This window comes from Xenopus tropicalis, chromosome 3 (assembly GCF_000004195.4).
Source record: "Xenopus tropicalis strain Nigerian chromosome 3, UCB_Xtro_10.0, whole genome shotgun sequence".
In the NCBI taxonomy this organism is placed as follows: Eukaryota; Metazoa; Chordata; class Amphibia; order Anura; family Pipidae; genus Xenopus; species Xenopus tropicalis.
Window position 1 is genome coordinate 152,123,543 of NC_030679.2, and position 14,600 is coordinate 152,138,142.

Sequence of the window (14,600 nt, forward strand, 5' to 3'; positions counted from 1 at the left end):
TCTGTTTGTCTTTCTGTCATCTGTCTGTCCCATAGAACCCCATTCTCTCTCGTTGCACATAGCTGTCCCCCCTACTCTCTGGGCTGTCTCTTCCCTTTTCTCCAGTTTTCTCTCTCTGCTTTATGTGTGTCTTTTACTGCCTAATGTGACAATCTATCTCCTTATCTCTCTCGCTGTCTCTCACTGTCTCTCTGTTCCCCCACCCCAAACACACACACACCTGAACACCAAACAATGCCTATTTGTGTGCACTCTGTGCATACACTGTGCCTTTAAGCGCCACATTGTGCTGGTCCGTACTGGGATGGGCCGGGGTGGCTGATACCTGCTGGGTATATAAGGGAAGGCTGTGAGGAGCAGGCACAGTGTCGGACATTGCCAGCGGGTGCCATGAGGGTGCCGGAGGGTGCAGAGGAGAAGTCGGTGACCCTGGATATAGTGGAGCGGAAAGAGAAGCGAGGGGACAGTAAGGCAGAGAGTGAAATGACAGAGAGTGAGGCTTATTCCTACGGCGCCGCCGACAAGGACCCGCAGGGTCGGCTACAGCGGGCACAGAATGGCATCGCCCGACTGCTGAGACGTGAGTGCCCTCCTTTCTGTTATTCACATCCAACTGTCACACACTCCTGTCTCTCACTGGCACACAACTGTCTCTCACTGGCACACAACTGTCTCTCACTGGCACACAACTGTCTCTCACTGGCACACAACTGTCTGTCACTGGCACACAACTGTCTGTCACTGGCACACTACTGTCTGTCACTGGCACACAACTGTCTGTCACTGGCACACAACTGTCTCTCACTGGCACACAACTGTCTGTCACTGGCACACAACTGTCTGTCACTGGCACACAACTGTCTGTCACTGGCACACAACTGTCTGTCACTGGCACACAACTGTCTGTCACTGGCACACAACTGTCTGTCACCCACTCCCATCTTCAGTAGCACCTAGCTATTACACACTCCTGTCTTTTAGTTGCCCCCAGCTGTACTGTCAGTTACTACTGTCTGTTAGAAATAGAACTGTCCCCTCAAAGTGTCCTACCCCCCCTTAACTGCCCCCCCCCCCCCCCCCCCCCCAGTGTAACCAATCCCAACTGGCCATGCCTTTCCCCATAACTGAGCCCATTCCCTTTATCAGCTTAGTCGCTCTTCCCTGTACTTTCTCTATTTCATTACTGCCCCGCCCTTATATATTTATATATAGTGACCCCCCTTAACTGCCCCCCCAGTGTAACCAATCCCAACTGGCCAGCCTTTCCCCATAACTGAGCCCATTCCCTTTATCAGCTTAGTCGCTCTTCCCTGTACTTTCTCTATTCATTACTGCCCCCCCCTTATATATTTATATATAGTGACCCCCTTAACTGCCCTTCCCCAGTGTAACCAATCCCAACTGGGCCAGCCTTTCCCCATAACTGAGCCCATTCCCTTTATCAGCTTAGTCGCTCTTCCCTGTACTTTCTCTATTTCATTACTGCCCCCCCCTTATATATTTATATATAGTGACCCCCCCTTAACTGCCCCTTCCCCAGTGTAACCAATCCCAACTGGGCCAGCCTTTCCCCATAACTGAGCCCATTCCCTTTATCAGCTTAGTCGCTCTTCCCTGTACTTTCTCTATTTCATTACTGCCCCCCCTTATATATTTATATATAGTGACCCCCCCTTAACTGCCCCTTCCCCAGTGTAACCAATCCCAACTGGGCCAGCCTTCCCGCCGTTAGAGCGGCGCTGTGAGTAGGAATGGGTTTGGGTACAAAGGGAATGGTGGGGCAGTCCCACATTTGCCGTTAGTGGTGCCGTGTGTGACCTTTTCCTATTGCCTTGTAGCCATTGGACTTGCGCTGCGCAGACTCCTCGTGCGGTTGGGAGAGGACTGGATCTTCCTGTTCTTGCTGGGGATAAGCATGGCGACCATCAGCTTCGGCCTGGACGTTACCATTGCAAAGTTACAGAGAGGTGGGTTGTTTCCCAGAGAAGTCCAGAACACCCTCCCCAAAACATTGCTGCTGTGCCTCCCCCAGTTTCCCTTTGGGTGGGAGTGAGATCTGTGGGCTCCAGAAGCCAAAGGTGCTGTGTGTAGTGACGTCTGTGCACTTTGGGCTGAGTTTGCAGGTCACTATATTCCCCTAGTGAGTAGCAAAGAAGGGCGCCCCAAAGCAAAACCTTTATGGTTGGATAAAAGTGTTAGAGACGAGGTTGGTCAGAAAAAAACTGCTTTTGGGGCAGCTGGGACTTCCATCAGGTACAAGGGGGGCAATAAAGCAGCACAAAAACAACCAGGCAGCTAAAATAGAGATGGAAGGGGTATTACAGCTAGGGGTAAAATAATATATGTCCACTGATCTATGGGTCACTCAGAACTCAAATGGTCCGGTCCAGATGGGATTCATCCCAGGGAACTAAACAGGCTCAGCTCTGCCAAACCTCTTCACTCCATTTCCCAGGATTTATTGAGGTCTCACACGGTGCAGAGAGACTGGTGAATTGCCATTATTCAAAAAGGGATCCTGTTCTCAGCCTGAAAACTATAGGCCTGTTAGTCTGACATCAGTAGTAGGAAAGCTTCTGGAAGGGGTAATAAGGGATAGGGTACTTGGATACATTGCAGCTCACAATACTATTAGTTTGTGCCAGCATGGTTTTATGGGTAACAGATCTCATTTAGTCGCCTTTTATGAGGAGGTGAGCAGGAACCTCGATGCTGGAATGGCAGTGGATGGGATCTACTTGGACTTTGCTAAAGCGTTTGATACAGTACCTCACAGAAGGTTAATGATCAAATTAAGGAATATTGGCCTAGAACATAATATTTGTAATTGGATAGAGAACTGGCTGAAGGATAGATTACACAGAGTGGGGGGAAATGGAACATTTTCTAATTGGGCCAGTGTGGTTAGTGGGTACCGCAGGGGTCAGTCCTTGGGCCTTTGCTTTTTAACTTGTTTATTAATGCCCTGGAGGGGGGCATAGAGAGTACTCTCTGTATTTTTGTTGATGGTACTAAATTGGGCAAAACTTTAGTTTTAGTCAAAACATTTTGAAAAATGGAAAATGGAGTTCAATGTTGAAAAGTGCAAAGTTGTGCCCTTTGGTAGAATTGAGGGCTGCACCTTTGCCAGGCTGTATACCCCTTATAGTGATACCAGAGACAGCAACTGCAGGGTTACATTGGCACGCAGCACAGAGCAGGGGTGGGTTGGTTTAGTTAGGGACCCCCTTATGCACAGCCCTACCAACTCCATATTCTGCCGTTACAGCCAACCTGTGGGTCTATGATGCTCTGGATCGGTACCGCTACTTGCAGTATTTCTCCTGGGTTCTCTACCACGTGCTGCTCATGATCACCTCCGCTGGCATGGCAAAGTACATATCTCCCCAGGCAGCAGGTAAGTGCCCACATAGGCCTTTATCCAATGAGCATTATGGGCTGCCAAACGGGCTGTCCCGCCCACAGGGGACACATGATGACCCCCCCATCCCTTACAGAGAGATGAATTGTGGTTTTTGCAGGTTCGGGGATCCCTGAAATAAAAGTGACCCTTCGGGGAGTTGTCCTGGCAGAGTTCTTTACCCTCCGCACTTTCATAGCTAAACTAATAGGAGTAACGTGCACCCTGGCTGCCGGCAGCACCATATTCCTGGGCAAAGTGGTAAGTGTTTATTCCATACACATACCTTATACTTATATACCTATACACATACCTTATACTTATATACCTAAATACATACCTTATACTTATATACCTAAATACATACCTTATACATATATACCTATACACATACCTTATACTTATATACCTATACACATACCTTATACTTATATACCTATACACATACCTTATACTTATATACCTATATACATACCTTATACTTATACCTATACACATACCTTATACTTATATACCTATATACATACCTTATACTTATACCTATACACATACCTTATACTTATATACCTATATACATACCTTATACTTATATACCTATACACATACCTTATACTTATATACCTATACACATACCTTATACTTATATACCTATACACATACCTTATACTTATATACCTATACACATACCTTATACTTATATACCTATACACATACCTTATACTTATATACCTATATACATACCTTATACTTATATACCTATACACATACCTTAAACTTATATACCTATACACATACCTTATACTTATATACCTATATACATACCTTTTATTTATCCTATACCTATATACATACTATATACTTATCATACATGTAACATATACTTATATACATACCATACACATACCGCTGGGAGGGGGGGGGGGTGGCTACAGGATACAATGATTACACACTTCCTTTTGTTCCCAGGGCCCATTTGTGCATATGGCTACCATACTCGCTACCCAGCTTGGCAGACTCATGGTCAAGCTTGTTGGAGCCAAGGAGGTAAGTGATGCCAAATGTTGGACTCAACATTGCTCCATGCAGCACTTCACCCAGTCCCCACTCTGAGTATATTATATAGGGACCTATAGGGACTTATAGGCACCCTGTGTGTGAGACGCCCCCTTATCCCATCAGAGGGAGGGGTCACTGACCCTATAACTTATAGGCACCCTGTGTGTGAGACTCACCCCCTTATCCCATCAGAGGGAGGGGTCACTGACCCTATAACTTATAGGCACCCTGTGTGTGAGACTCACCCCCTTATCCCATCAGAGGGAGGGGTCACTGACCCTATAACTTATAGGCACCCTGTGTGTGAGACTCACCCCTTATCCCATCAGAGGGAGGGGTCACTGACCCTATAACTTATAGGCACCCTGTGTGTGAGACTCACCCCCTTATCCCATCAGAGGGAGGGGTCACTGACCCTATAACTTATAGGCACCCTGTGTGTGAGACACCCCCTTATCCCATCAGAGGGAGGGGTCACTGACCCTATAACTTATAGGCACCCTGTGTGTGAGACTCACCCCCTTATCCCATCAGAGGGAGGGGTCACTGACCCTATAACTTATAGGCACCCTGTGTGTGAGACTCACCCCCTTATCCCATCAGAGGGAGGGGTCACTGACCCTATAACTTATAGGCACCCTGTGTGTGAGACTCACCCCCTTATCCCATCAGAGGGAGGGGTCACTGACCCTATAACTTATAGGTACCCTGTGTGTGAGACTCACCCCCTTATCCCATCAGAGGGAGGGGTCACTGACCCTATAACTTATAGGCACCCTGTGTGTGAGACTCACCCCCTTATCCCATCAGAGGGAGGGGTCACTGGCCCTATAACTTATAGGCACCCTGTGTGGTGAGACACACCCCCTTATCCCATCAGAGGGAGGGGTCACTGACCCTATAACTTATAGGCACCCTGTGTGTGAGACTCACCCCCTTATCCCATCAGAGGAGGGGTCACTGACCCTATAACTTATAGGCACCCTGTGTGCGAGATGCCCCCCTTATCCCATCAGAGGGAGGGGTCACTGACCCTATAACTTATAGGCACCCTGTGTGTGAGACACACCCCTTTATCCCATCAGAGGGAGGGGTCACTGACCCTATAACTTATAGGCACCCTGTGTGTGAGACTCACCCCCTTATCCCATCAGAGGGAGGGGTCACTGACCCTATAACTTATAGGCACCCTGTGTGTGAGACTCACCCCCTTATCCATCAGAGGGAGGGGTCACTGACCCTATAACTTATAGGCACCCTGTGTGTGAGACTCACCCCCTTATCCCATCAGAGGGAGGGGTCACTGACCCTATAACTTATAGGCACCCTGTGTGTGAGACTCCCCCCCCTTATCCCATCAGAGGGAGGGGTCACTGACCCTATAACTTATAGGCACCCTGTGTGTGAGACTCACCCCCTTATCCCATCAGAGGGAGGGGTCACTGACCCTATAACTTATAGGCACCCTGTGTGTGAGACTCACCCCCTTATCCCATCAGAGGGAGGGGTCACTGACCCTATAACTTATAGGCACCCTGTGTGTGTGAGACTCACCCCCTTATCCCATCAGAGGGAGGGGTCACTGACCCTATAACTTATAGGCACCCTGTGTGTGAGACTCACCCCCTTATCCCATCAGAGGGAGGGGTCACTGACCCTATAACTTATAGGCACCCTGTGTGTGAGACTCCCCCCCCTTATCCCATCAGAGGGAGGGGTCACTGACCCTATAACTTATAGGCACCCTGTGTGTGAGACTCACCCCCTTATCCCATCAGAGGGAGGGGTCACTGACCCTATAACTTATAGGCACCCTGTGTGTGAGACTCACCCCCTTATCCCATCAGAGGGAGGGTCACTGACCCGTTAACTTATAGGCACCCTGTGTGTGTGAGACTCACCCCCTTATCCCATCAGAGGGAGGGGTCACTGACCCTATAACTTATAGGCACCCTGTGTGTGAGACTCACCCCCTTATCCCATCAGAGGGAGGGGTCACTGACCCTATAACTTATAGGCACCCTGTGTGTGAGACTCCCCCCCCTTATCCCATCAGAGGGAGGGGTCACTGACCCTATAACTTATAGGCACCCTGTGTGTGAGACTCACCCCCTTATCCCATCAGAGGGAGGGGTCACTGACCCGTTAACTTATAGGCACCCTGTGTGATATATCAGTTATCCCACCTGAATCAGCATTTGTATTTCCAATCGCACAGAATCCAAGTCGGAAATATGAAATGTTAGTTGCTGGAGCGGCTGTGGGCGTGGCTTGCTGTTTTGTGGCCCCTGTGGGAGGTAGGATTTCATACTAATACTTTACCCCGTACCTTACTATATATATATATGTATGTATCATGTAATATAAGGAATGAATCTGTTGCGCAGGGGTGCTCTTTAGTGTGGAAGCCACTGCCACTCACTTTGCTGTGCGGAATTACTGGCGTGGGTTCTTTGCTGCGACGTGTGCAGCGCTTATGTTCCGCCTCCTGGCCGTCATTAACCGCGAGAAAGGTAAGTGCTTCCATTATAACCCTCACACTACCCAGCATTACCCCCTGAGTGTCACGCATTTGTTACCCTACCAACTGCCCTACAGAGCATCACTTCCTTATAAACCTGCCCTGGCTAACTCACCCCCTGCACCCCAGCGAAGCACTCACCCCCCTCCCACCAATCATCTGCTCCCTTCTGTTTCAGAGACAGTCGCTATTCTCTTCAGCACAAACTGGCGCGTAGAATTTCCCTTCGACCTCCCAGAGTACCTCTCCTATGCCATCCTGGGGTAAGTATGGGGGTATCCCTGGCATTCTGGGCACTTTATTATCCTCATACTGTTATCAATAAAACCAATGAAATAGAGAAAGTACAGGGAAGAGCGACTAAGCTGATAAAGGGAATGGGCTCAGTTATGGGGAAAGGCTGGCCCAGTTGGGATTGGTTACACTGGGGAAGGGGCAGTTAAGGGGGGGTCACTATATATAAATATATAAGGGGGGGCAGTAATGAAATAGAGAAAGTACAGGGAAGAGCGACTAAGCTGATAAAGGGAATGGGCTCAGTTATGGGGAAAGGCTGGCCCAGTTGGGATTGGTTACACTGGGGAAGGGGCAGTTAAGGGGGGGGTCACTATATATAAATATATAAGGGGGCAGTAATGAAATAGAGAAAGTACAGGGAAGAGCGACTAAGCTGATAAAGGGAATGGGCTCAGTTATGGGGAAAGGCTGGCCCAGTTGGATTGGTTACACTGGGGGGGGGGGCAGTTAAGGGGGGGTCACTATATATAAATATATAAGGGGGGGCAGTAATGAAATAGAGAAAGTACAGGGAAGAGCGACTAAGCTGATAAAGGGAATGGGCTCAGTTATGGGGAAGGCTGGCCCAGTTGGGATTGGTTACACTGGGGGGGGGGCAGTTAAGGGGGGGTCACTATATATAAATATATAAGGGGGGGGCAGTAATGAAATAGAGAAAGTACAGGGAAGAACGACTAAGCTGATAAAGGGAATGGGCTCAGTTATGGGGAAAGGCTGGCCCAGTTGGGATTGGTTACACTGGGGGGGGGGGGCAGTTAAGGGGGGGGGGTCACTATATATAAATATATAAGGGGGGGCAGTAATGAAATAGAGAAAGTACAGGGAAGAGCGACTAAGCTGATAAAGGGAATGGGCTCAGTTATGGGGAAAGGCTGGCCCAGTTGGGATTGGTTACACTGGGGGGGGGCAGTTAAGGGGGGGGTCACTATATATAAATATATAAGGGGGGGCAGTAATGAAATAGAGAAAGTACAGGGAAGAGCGACTAAGCTGATAAAGGGAATGGGCTCAGTTATGGGGAAAGGCTGGCCCAGTTGGGATTGGTTACACTGGGGAAGGGGCAGTTAAGCGGGGGTAGGATCACTATATATAAGGGGGGGTAGGCTCACTATATATAAGGGGGGGTAGGATCACTATATATAAGGGGGGTAGGCTCACTATATATAGGGGGGGGTAGGATCACTATATATAAGGGGAGGGGGGGATCACTATATATAAGGGGGGGGGTAGGATCACTATATATAAGGGGGGGTAGGGTCACTATATATAAGGGGGGTAGGGTCACTATATATAAGGGGGTAGGATCACTATATATAAGGGGGGGTAGGATCACTATATATAATGGGGGTAGGATCACTATATATAAGGGGGGGTAGGATCACTATATATAAGGGGGGTAGGATCACTATATATAAGGGGGGTAGGATCACTATATATAAGGGGGGGTAGGATCACTATATATAATGGGGGGTAGGATCACTATATATAAGGGGGGTAGGATCACTATATATAAGGGGGGTAGGGTCACTATATATAAGGGGGGGTAGGATCACTATATATAAGGGGGGTAGGATCCCTATATATTAGGGGGGGTAGGATCCCTATATATTAGGGGGGGTAGGGTCACTATATATAAGGGGGGTAGGATCACTATATATAAGGGGGATCACTATATATAAGGGGGGTAGGATCACTATATATAAGGGGGGGTAGGATCACTATATATAAGGGGGGGTAGGGTCACTATATATAAGGGGGGTAGGTTCACTATATATAAGGGGGGTAGGGTCACTATATATAAGGGGGGTAGGGTCACTATATATAAGGGGGGGTAGGATCACTATATATAAGGGGGGTAGGGTCACTATATATAAGGGGGGTAGGGTCACTATATATAAGGGGGGTAGGATCACTATATATAAGGGGGGTAGGGGTCACTATATATAAGGGGGGTAGGATCACTATATATAAGGGGGGTAGGGTCACTATATATAAGGGGGGTAGGATCACTATATATAAGGGGGTAGGATCACTATATATAAGGGGGGGTAGGATCACTATATATAAGGGGAGGGGGGGATCACTATATATAAGGGGGGTAGGATCACTATATATAAGAGGTTGGGGTGTGACTCAGTACAATGTGTTTCCCCAGAGTGGTATGTGGGTGCCTATGCTGCGTGTATCTGTTCCTACACCGTACGACGCTGCTCTTCCTGCAGAACCACCCGCGAATCAGCACGCTGCTCAGAAATAAGTAAGTCCCTTTGCTGAACAGGAGAGTTGGGGCTGTTTGTGGGTTTGGGTCGCCTTTGGTCTTATTATACACATAGTCCAAATCAATATACTGGACTGACACGTTCCCCAAAAATATATTTATAGACCCCCGTTGGATTGGATTGATGAGCCTAACACTAGAGGGAGCCCTTGTGGCTGCGTCTCACTGGGGTATTTGGGGGCAGTTCAGTTCATGAGTCAGTAGGCTAACACTAGAGGGAGCCCTTGTGGCTGCGTCTCACTGGGGTATTTGGGGGCAGTTCAGTTCATGAGTCAGTAGGCTAACACTAGAGGGAGCCCTTGTGGCTGCGTCTCACTGGGGTATTTGGGGGCAGTTCAGTTCATGAGTCAGGAGGCTAACACTAGAGGGAGCCCTTGTGGCTGCGTCTCACTGGGGTATTTGGGGGCAGTTCAGTTCATGAGTCAGGAGGCTAACACTAGAGGGAGCCCTTGTGGCTGCGTCTCACTGGGGTATTTGGGGGCAGTTCAGTTCCTGAGTCAGGAGGCTAACACTAGAGGGAGCCCTTGTGGCTGCGTCTCACTGGGGTATTTGGGGGCAGTTCAGTTCATGAGTCAGTAGGCTAACACTAGAGGGAGCCCTTGTGGCTGCGTCTCACTGGGGTATTTGGGGGCAGTTCAGTTCATGAGTCAGGAGGCTAACACTAGAGGGAGCCTTTGTGGCTGCGTCTCACTGGGGTATTTGGGGGCAGTTCAGTTCATGAGTCAGGAGGCTAACACTAGAGGGAGCCCTTGTGGCTGCGTCTCACTGGGGTATTTGGGGGCAGTTCAGTTCATGAGTCAGGAGGCTAACACTAGAGGGAGCCCTTGTGGCTGCGTCTCACTGGGGTATTTGGGGGCAGTTCAGTTCATGAGTCAGTAGGCTAACACTAGAGGGAGCCCTTGTGGCTGCGTCTCACTGGGGTATTTGGGGGCAGTTCAGTTCCTGAGTCAGGAGGCTAACACTAGAGGGAGCCTTGTGGCTGCGTCTCACTGGGGTATTTGGGGGCAGTTCAGTTCATGAGTCAGTAGGCTAACACTAGAGGGAGCCCTTGTGGCTGCGTCTCACTGGGGTATTTGGGGGCAGTTCAGTTCATGAGTCAGGAGGCTAACACTAGAGGGAGCCCTTGTGGCTGCGTCTCACTGGGGTATTTGGGGGCAGTTCAGTTCATGAGTCCAGGAGGCTAACACTAGAGGGAGCCCTTGTGGCTGCGTCTCACTGGGGTATTTGGGGGCAGTTCAGTTCATGAGTCAGGAGGCTAACACTAGAGGGAGCCCTTGTGGCTGCGTCTCACTGGGGTATTTGGGGGGCAGTTCAGTTCCTGAGTCAGGAGGCTAACACTAGAGGGAGCCCTTGTGGCTGCGTCTCACTGGGGTATTTGGGGGCAGTTCAGTTCCTGAGTCAGGAGGCTAACACTAGAGGGAGGACTTGTGGCTGCGTCTCACTGGGGTATTTGGGGGCAGTTCAGTTCATGAGTCAGTAGGCTAACACTAGAGGGAGCCCTTGTGGCTGCGTCTCACTGGGGTATTTGGGGGCAGTTCAGTTCATGAGTCAGTAGGCTAACACTAGAGGGAGCCCTTGTGGCTGCGTCTGACTGGGTATTTGGGGGCAGTTCAGTTCATGAGTCAGGAGGCTAACACTAGAGGGAGCCCTTGTGGCTGCGTCTCACTGGGGTATTTGGGGGCAGTTCAGTTCATGAGTCAGTAGGCTAACACTAGAGGGAGCCCTTGTGGCTGCGTCTCACTGGGGTATTTGGGGGCAGTTCAGTTCATGAGTCAGGAGGCTAACACTAGAGGGAGCCCTTGATGCTGCGTCTCACTGGGGTATTTGGGGGCAGTTCAGTTCATGAGTCAGTAGGCTAACACTAGAGGGAGCCCTTGTGGCTGCGTCTCACTGGGGTATTTGGGGGCAGTTCAGTTCATGAGTCAGTAGGCTAACACTAGAGGGGGCCCTTGTGGCTGCGTCTTACTGGGGTATTTGGGGGCAGTTCAGTTCATGAGTCAGTAGGCTAACACTAGAGGGAGCCCTTGTGGCTGCGTCTCACTGGGGTATTTGGGGGCAGTTCAGTTCATGAGTCAGTAGGCTAACACTAGAGGGAGCCCTTGTGGCTGCGTCTCACTGGGGTATTTGGGGCAGTTCAGTTCATGAGTCAGGAGGCTAACACTAGAGGGAGCCCTTGATGCTGCGTCTCACTGGGGTATTTGGGGGCAGTTCAGTTCATGAGTCAGTAGGCTAACACTAGAGGGAGCCCTTGTGGCTGCGTCTCACTGGGGTATTTGGGGGCAGTTCAGTTCATGAGTCAGTAGGCTAACACTAGAGGGAGCCCTTGTGGCTGCGTCTCACTGGGGTATTTGGGGGCAGTTCAGTTCATGAGTCAGGAGGCTAACACTAGAGGGAGCCCTTGTGGCTGCGTCTCACTGGGGTATTTGGGGGCAGTTCAGTTCATGAGTCAGTAGGCTAACACTAGAGGGAGCCCTTGTGGCTGCGTCTCACTGGGGTATTTGGGGGCAGTTCAGTTCATGAGTCAGTAGGCTAACACTAGAGGGAGCCCTTGTGGCTGCGTCTCACTGGGGTATTTGGGGGCAGTTCAGTTCCTGAGTCAGTAGGCTAACACTAGAGGGAGCCCTTGTGGCTGCGTCTCACTGGGGTATTTGGGGGCAGTTCAGTTCATGAGTCAGTAGGCTAACACTAGAGGGAGCCCTTGTGGCTGCGTCTCACTGGGGTATTTGGGGGCAGTTCAGTTCATGAGTCAGGAGGCTAACACTAGAGGGAGCCCTTGTGGCTGCGTCTCACTGGGGTATTTGGGGGCAGTGACATTGCTCATCACACAGTTCTTGGAAGAGTGCATACGGATACAGGTCCCGGGATTAGGGGAAAGACTGCGGCTTTCATGGAAAGGGCTCTATTGCAAGGCCTGGGGAGTTCCGGGGGATATCCGCCTTCCCATTCAGCAGCAGGCTGAGGGGCCTTCTATTCATTGGCTCTTACTGTCCCACAGGATATCCGCATTCCCACAGCCCAAACCTTCCCGCCATTCACTGAACTACAACAGGCAACAGGATACCATAAATCTCTGCCTATAGAGCCATCAGCAGGGCCCTCATAGTGCCCCCGCCAGCCACACTTGCCCCATGGTACCTCTGCCTATACTTCTTTCTTGCAGCCAAAAGCCTTTCTGCATGGTTGCTATGGAAGCATCAGGCACTAGGTGCCCCTGCATATTATGCACCCATTGTGGTTCCATGTAACCCCCCCCCCAAGCATGGCACTGTGTGGCCCCAAGCATTTCATGATATTCCCAGTGGCCGCCCCCAAGCCCAGTACAGCCATATATATATGTATGGGGCCCCTTGTCTCTAGGCTGCTGCAGTGCCCTTTATATTATGTGGGGAGGGACATCACTGTGACAAGCACCCCTAAGGGGGCAGTTAACGCTGTGGGACCTGGAGAGCGAGCTTTTTCATGAAAACATTTTATTTGTATGAAACTTGTGGGATGTTTTATCATTTTTTTTAATGTCCTGCAATGTTCAGGGGTATAGGGGCTTCATCTGCGGTGGGGGCAAGTAGTAATTTATGTGTTACAGACAATGGACAATATTACAGACAATAGACCCGGCCTAACCGGACCAATAGCTGCACAGAATTAACTCAGTGAATGCTGGAGCTGTAATGCCTCATACGGTCAGTAGGGAGGGGCTCATGTGTCCTACCTTCTTCTTGCAGTCGCATGGTCTATGCTGCCTTTGTGGCTTGGGTTCTGGCCAGTATCACTTTCCCACATGGATTTGGCCAATACTTAGGAGGCACACGGGTACGTTCATTTTCCTTTCCTGTCTCTTCATTTGCCTTCTCCGTCTATCTCTTCACTTTCCTGCCCTTGCCTTTTCCCTCTATCCTTTAAGGTGGCAATACACGGGGCTTCTATCCTCTCCCTACCCTACATCTACCCTCTATCCACTCCTCTCATCCCTTGCCTTCTCCTTCTATCCTCTCTCTACCCTACATCTGCCCTCTATCCACTCCTCTCATCCCTTGCCTTCTCCTTCTATCCTCTCTCTACCCTACATCTGCCCTCTATCCACTCCTCTCATCCCTTGCCTTCTCCTTCTATCCTCTCTCTACCCTACATCTGCCCTCTATCCACTCCTCTCATCCCTTGCCTTCTCCTTCTATCTTCTCTCTACCCTACATCTGCCCTCTATCCACTCCTCTCATCCCTTGCCTTCTCCTTCTATCCTCTCTCTACCCTACATCTGCCCTCTATCCACTCCTCTCATCCCTTGCCTTCTCCTTCTATCCTCTCTCTACCCTACATCTGCCCTCTATCCACTCCTCTCATCCCTTGCCTTCTCCTTCTATCCTCTCTCTACCCTACATCTGCCCTCTATCCACTCCTCTCATCCCTTGCCTTCTCCTTCTATCTTCTCTCTACCCTACATCTACCCTCTATCCACTCCTCTCATCCCTTGCCTTCTCCTTCTATCCTCTCTCTACCCTACATCTGCCCTCTATCCACTCCTCTCATCCCTTGCCTTCTCCTTCTATCTTCTCTCTACCCTACATCTACCCTCTATCCACTCCTCTCATCCCTTGCCTTCTCCTTCTATCCTCTCTCTACCCTACATCTGCCCTCTATCCACTCCTCTCATCCCTTGCCTTCTCCTTCTATCTTCTCTCTACCCTACATCTACCCTCTATCCACTCCTCTCATCCCTTGCCTTCTCCTTCTATCTTCTCTCTACCCTACATCTACCCTCTATCCACTCCTCTCATCCCTTGCCTTCTCCTTCTATCTTCTCTCTACCCTACATCTGCCCTCTATCCACTCCTCTCATCCCTTGCCTTCTCCTTCTATCTTCTCTCTACCCTACATCTACCCTCTATCCACTCCTCTCATCCCTTGCCTTCTCCTTCTATCCTCTCTCTACCCTACATCTGCCCTCTATCCACTCCTCTCATCCCTTGCCTTCTCCTTCTATCCTCTCTCTACCCTACATCTACCCTCTATCCACTCCTCTCATCCCTTGCCTTCTCCTTCTATCTTCTCTC

General features: G+C 49.9%; 1 protein-coding gene across 2 annotated transcripts in view; it reads left to right on the forward strand.

Annotated features, from left to right (window-relative positions):
- The first annotated feature begins 241 nt into the window (after positions 1-241).
- clcnkb (chloride channel, voltage-sensitive Kb) overlaps positions 242-14,600 on the forward strand; it is a 34,098-nt gene continuing 19,739 nt past the window's right edge. Inside the window, exons 1-10 of one of the 2 annotated variants that reach the window (XM_031899625.1) lie at positions 244-580; positions 1,839-1,967; positions 3,269-3,397; positions 3,522-3,661; positions 4,367-4,444; positions 6,675-6,753; positions 6,844-6,969; positions 7,156-7,240; positions 9,430-9,531; positions 13,275-13,362. In XM_031899625.1, the coding sequence (XP_031755485.1) occupies positions 391-580; positions 1,839-1,967; positions 3,269-3,397; positions 3,522-3,661; positions 4,367-4,444; positions 6,675-6,753; positions 6,844-6,969; positions 7,156-7,240; positions 9,430-9,531; positions 13,275-13,362 (1,146 nt within the window). In that variant the 5' untranslated portion in view covers positions 244-390. Of the gene's footprint in view, positions 581-1,838; positions 1,968-3,268; positions 3,398-3,521; positions 3,662-4,366; positions 4,445-6,674; positions 6,754-6,843; positions 6,970-7,155; positions 7,241-9,429; positions 9,532-13,274; positions 13,363-14,600 lie in introns of both variants that reach the window. The other variant, XM_031899626.1, reaches the window with a different exon arrangement.